The 5691-nt window shown below is 44.9% G+C and overlaps 2 protein-coding genes across 2 annotated transcripts in view; one reads left to right on the top strand and one right to left on the bottom strand.

The window, feature by feature from the left end:
• The window catches only part of LOC128894484 (protein slit), a 21168-nt gene extending 16265 nt beyond the window's left edge, over positions 1-4903 (bottom strand). Inside the window, exons 1-9 of the mRNA XM_054156247.1 lie at positions 4782-4903; positions 4225-4296; positions 3946-4159; positions 3491-3654; positions 2905-2976; positions 2394-2465; positions 2248-2319; positions 1874-2017; positions 1058-1221 (exon numbers count right to left, since the gene is read on the bottom strand). Of these exons, the coding sequence (XP_054012222.1) occupies positions 1058-1221; positions 1874-2017; positions 2248-2319; positions 2394-2465; positions 2905-2976; positions 3491-3654; positions 3946-4159; positions 4225-4296; positions 4782-4903 (1096 nt within the window). The remainder of the gene's footprint in view (positions 1-1057; positions 1222-1873; positions 2018-2247; positions 2320-2393; positions 2466-2904; positions 2977-3490; positions 3655-3945; positions 4160-4224; positions 4297-4781) is intronic.
• LOC128893903 (uncharacterized) overlaps positions 1-5691 on the top strand; it is a 380105-nt gene that overhangs the window by 75002 nt on the left and 299412 nt on the right. The window lies entirely within an intron of this gene.

The following is a 5691-nucleotide window of genomic DNA, read 5'->3' on the forward strand; positions in this document are numbered from 1 at the left end:
CTCTCTCTCTCTCTCTCTCTCTCTCTCTCTCTCTCTCTCTCTCTCTCTCTCTCTCGCACGTTAATTGAGTGTTGAATGTCATGTGCTCTCCGCGAGGTGAATATGTTTATGTATGAGTGCTGGCGCGCGGGTGATTTATCATCGCATTATACGCCGCGTTACAAATTGTCCACCGCGATACACGTACCGTAATTATATCGGTAATTTGCGTTCGGCGTTTAATAAGACGAGGCGTGCACGAGAGCGTCGCGCGAGTCGCTTTCGCGAAGAATCGTGTCCGATGGGTCACGTGGTTATTGGTGATCTTGCGTGAGTGCCATCTGTGGGCCATGGTGACGCTTTTATAGAGATATTGTAGGGGGAGCAGTGGACACATAGGCCTTGCTGTCACTGTAATCACTGTATCTCTGTTCTATTGTAAAAAAGAGAAGGGAAACCGTGAAATTCTATCTATCTCTGTCGCCCTCAGGTGCTACGTAGCTATGTTTGATTGTAGTTACAGTACGGATGTAGCAATCCCGATGTAACCGAGCTATAGGGGAGGGATTTGCATCCTCAACACGTATGGTATCGTAGCTATAGTTGATAGCTTGTACGCCAGGTGGCCTCTTTTCTACCGTCTCCATGTGTTTGTTAAGTTAGGAACGGTCCGTGTCCTCTTTCTACTCGCGACGGTAGATTTCCCTTAGCCGCGATGAGTAATAACGCGTAGATGACTAGTGACGATGATCCATGATTTATGATTCATGATAGTTCGCGATGGTCGATGATTTATGACCGAAGATTCAGGACGACACGTGACGGTTCGCGTCACGAGTCGTCGTGAAAGTCAATTTACATCGTGATACTTGATCTCACTATATTTTTAAAAAGTAATATCGATCAACGATTCACGATTTTCTGTTTACCTTGAATGATTTAGACGGAATGTCGTTTCGTAGGGGAAATTGATCGATACGAACGGATGACAGAATGTGTTGATGAGCTACCGACCTGTGTCCGTGTTCCAGCGGAGCGTTTAGAGGAGAAAATATCGGAAAAATCGAGTCGTGCTTACCCTTACATTTGAACTTGTCGTCCCGCATCGAATCGATCTTCCGCTTCTGCACCCTCTTCGGCGACTCGCACTTAGCACTCGACGTCTCGATGGGGTGCGCGTGAAGGTACGCGCTCAGCCATCGCAGATTGCAATCGCAGATGAACGGATTCCTTGCCAAATGTCTGCGAGAAATCGAGGAATGTTTTTGTCAAACGTGTGCTCGTGTGCGGTTCCGTGACGTACGACCGTCCGCGCGACCTCTTTGCAGTTCAAGAAACGGGATCGTGGGTCATGTCGCGAGACGGTATAAACCTGAGGTTACTTTGTTATTTTGGAAAGTTTAATACACAGAAACTGCGACAGAACCGGTATCGGTTTTTAATTAAAGCGGGAAAGTGCCGAAATAGTTTCTACTCTAAATAGTGACCAAACAGAAACTCAAATATACTCAGACACAATTTATTTTAATTAACATGTTCCTCGAGCCACGCTGCAGACTCGTTTCAAATTAATTGCTGAATCTATTCCAGATATAATGCCGCGCCACAATTCCCAACAGAACGAAATAAAACAAATGCAACGCGCTTGTTTCGAGCAGCTTCTAAAAATGATTTAATTCGAGGAGCTTTAGAAAACGAATGAATGGACGTCAATCGACGAACAACCGGACTGAAATTTTCAACAAAATAAAAACAAAAACAACTCGGAAACACCCGACGAAATGCGGAGTGACGAGCATTTGCAATTGGAGCCTGCAGTAGGTGGCGGGAGGGATCGAAACGTTAAAGCCACGGTAATTGGTATAAATTAACGGTTGAACGGTGGAATACAAACAGCGTTTCAATGCTACGCAGATTGGCGAAAGTTCCATTGGCCAGAGATCTGATGTTGTTATCGTACAGGGACAACAGTGTCAGGCTGGTCAGGTCTCTGAACAGATCGGTTCGTATGCAAGATATCTCGTTGGCGTTCAGCAATCTGAAAAGTTCGTTTCACCTCGTTAATTCGCACATTTTGTAATTGGACGGTTTGTTGCAGAATAGATTACAGGGTAGAATAGATTACAGAGTTAATTTACGGAGTATTCAGGCCGGAAAAAGAATTATAGACCGGAATAATAGAAATATTAACCGGAGGATGTAGAGCGTTTGACTATGTACTAGAGCCTAGAGTATAGCACATTCTAAGGATTACTTGCACTAACTTACAGTAACTGGAGGTTGGTCAAGCCTTGGAACAGTCCGCTAGGTAATTCGGCAATTTTGTTTCCATATAGAACACTGAAACCAAAGATCATTTTGCTCGTCATAGTTTCAAGTCACCATGAGGCGAGTTTCTCGAGTATCGTACGTACAGTGATTCGAGGAATTTCAAGCCGTGAAACGCGTCGGCCGCCACCTTCCTAATTTGGTTATTGCTGAGGTCACTGTAGATTCATAATTAAACAGAATTAAAAAATATCAAACGTGGATTTAAACAGGGTGTCTAAAAAATGGAGGTCCTTGAAAGGGGTGGTTTGCGGGGTGATTTGAAACAATTTTTTCCTTAGCGAAAATGTTGTCTGAGGCTTCGTTAATGAGATATTAACGGAAAACCCCGACCAATTCGAGCGCGAGTATGCCGGTGGAGGCTAGTCTATACTACTGCGGCTGTCTAGCGCGTAACCTATACTACTGCGGGCGTCCAGCACGTAGTCTACACTATCGCGCTCTGATTGGTCGGGGTTTTCCGTTAATATCTCCTTAATAAAGCCTCGGACATTTTTACCAAGGAAAAAGTTGTTTCAAATCACCTCCCGAACCACCCATTTCAAGGAACTCCAACATTTTTGGGCCACCCTGTATAATAATAGAAAGTCAACTTACATTCTGCGCAGTTTTCTGTACGGAGAGAAAGCCTTTGGGGGAATCTCCGTGATGCTGTTCTGCTCCAAACGTCTGTTAATGATCGACGAAGAAAAAAAAGGATAGTTAAACAAGGTTTTATCCTCGCAATAAGTCGAATCTATCCGCGCGGGAGTTGCCAAGAGAAACCTCGAAAACTTTTTGCTCCTCGAATTATGCAAACCAATTTTTGCCCCACCCTGTATACCTTTCGATAAATTAATTTCAGCACGAGGCTGTTTCTACAAACTTCTACTTCAAACTTCCCGAGTTTGTCCAAGCCATTTTCATAATTAGTTCAGGTCGATAATAAACTTTTCACTTAGAATCAATCCGACACTTCGACCTCTTTAACTCGCGTTTAATCCCAAATTCAGTCGCGTAACTTCAGGAAATCCGTAAGGGAAGAATTACGTTACGAAACATCGATCCGTAAAGTAATTTGTGGCGTAGTTTGTATTAGGAGCATTCGAGCGTTTGCGTTTGACGTCTTGAATCGCTTCCACCGAGGTTTCTCGACGTTTGGCAACAGCACGACGGATGCTAGGTTGAAATCGCGTTTACGAACAGCTCGGTGGTGTCCTCGGGAAGGTGGGTGGGCACTTTCGTCAAAAGATTCTCCCTGCAGTCGACGATGCCGTCAGCGCATCTACAGGGATGCGGGCATTGCGGTTCCGCGCTGCATTCGGATCCCGTGCGCTCAACCAGCCCCGAACACTTGAATTCGTGCTCCTGTGTGCAAAAGGGACGACAAGAACTTTTACCAACGGAAGTACCAGCGGTTTAAAACTTTGTAAAACGAAGTGGAATTACTGGGACTAACTACCAGCAGAGAATCGTTGGGGTCATCTGAAAGTTTGGAAACGGGACCGGCTTGACTCGTTGTGCTTGCTATATAATTTGTTACGATACAAATTCTGGTATTTTAGAGAAGCTGTGGTTGTGATAGATGTCTCTTTGATGTTCTTAAAGATCTAAGTGTCGCGTGGAAGTGTGTTCTTGAGGAAGGATTGCATTACAAACCTGTAAGTCGGCGATGTTTCGATCCTTTACGTGAATAGGGGAGGCGCAACGCGTGTGCTGACCAAGGCGTGGGTACGTTTTCAAGTGTCGCGACAACCAGGCTAAATGACAGTCGCAGGAAAACTGGTTGTCGAGTAGCTTCAGGGTTCGCAAATGCGACAATCCGTTCAATACTTCCTTGCCCAGCGTCGTTAGTTTGTTGTTATTCAGCATTCTGGAAAACGAAGGTTTCATTATTTTTCTGTTGACAAAGCTAACTAATTTGTTAATAATACGTACAGTATCTCCAGGTCCTTCAGCTCTCGTATCGATGCCTCGTCGATACAGGTCAGCACGTTGTTATCGAGCAGCCTGGGAACAGAGAGTTAATATTTAATCCCTGAAGTCCGTTTAGAATATTTCTAGAGTTTGCTTAAGAAATATTCCCCGACAGTAACGGACTTCTTCATCGCGTGAAAATTGAGATTAAGCACTGCGAAGAAACACATCGGAGCAGAGATGATAAAACATTGGATTGAAAACGATTAATTAAAGAAGAAAGGGGTCGAGAAGGTAGTAAAACAGAAACTGGCACCCGTAAAACGAGCTTAAAAATCTTCATTTTACATTCCACGGAGCTCGCGTTTTACGTCGGCCAAGAATTTTAAATTATAGCAGAATTAATTCTACTTTCTTCAACGCGTCTGCCCAGCACGAGGTCATACTACTTAACCGTTGCCTGTATCGTTGACCCGTTCTACTGGCTTGAACTTTTTCCCGACCAGACTTCTGATTCTACTTCGAAGCGATATAACGATGATTCATCGCTTAGCAGAAAATGTATCGAGTGTACTCACAAGTATTTTAACGACGAAATCCCTCTCAGGGTTTTCGGACCGATCGTGGCGATTTGATTGTGGCTAAGATCTCTGAAACAAACAAAAAATGGTCCTTGATTCGATGTTCGAATCACGTTCATTCAAACGAACATTCGAATAATAAATTCAAGTGGAGTGAACGGCTGCTTTCGCAACTGAAACGTGGCAACAGCCAAGCCGCGTTGATTACACGATCGAAAGCAGTGGTCGGAGGAAACCCTGGAAGACGTCATCTATCAATTAAGGTCCCAGAGCTTCGTGGCGATAGCCGGTACGTCGACCCCTCGAACTTTCCTTTCCTATATCCAAAGGTCGATTTTCAGTGGGTTAACAACACCGACGTGTAGCCCACTTTGTCGCAGTTGGTCTCGAGTTCGCTCCACATTCGCGATAAATTATTCAAAAACTCGTCGGGTGTCGACGCAGGTCTCTAGATGCTTCTCTAGAAAAGTCTCCGCGGACGCAGTCAGTTCAGGTGTGACCGTGTGCACGTGCGACGGTCACGTGGGTTGGCTATGGATTTCCTTACGGTTTCACGGGGTCGTTACACCAGTAACGAGTGACCATTTCCACGGGCTCACGTGACACGTCGGTTTCCACGAACCCCTAGCCTCGTTTCGACGTTTACAGCGGCATCGAGGTGTCCTGAATATTCAGTTCGCTCGCAGGGAATATCCGAACATTTTCTGGAATCGTATACGCGTACATGCGACGCTTCATTTTTGACATACCGATACTTCCGTTTTAAGAAATGAGACAGATCTCTTCTCGACGATCGGGAAAATTTTGTTGACTGACACTTTTGATGTTCTACAGTAAAGTCTCCATGAATGCACAAATATCTCCACCATAAATGCACTAAAACTATCCCCACCACCAGGGGGGGGGG

Source organism: Hylaeus anthracinus, unplaced genomic scaffold (genome assembly GCF_026225885.1).
Source record: "Hylaeus anthracinus isolate JK02 unplaced genomic scaffold, UHH_iyHylAnth1.0_haploid 0, whole genome shotgun sequence".
Lineage (NCBI taxonomy): Eukaryota > Metazoa > Arthropoda > Insecta > Hymenoptera > Colletidae > Hylaeus > Hylaeus anthracinus.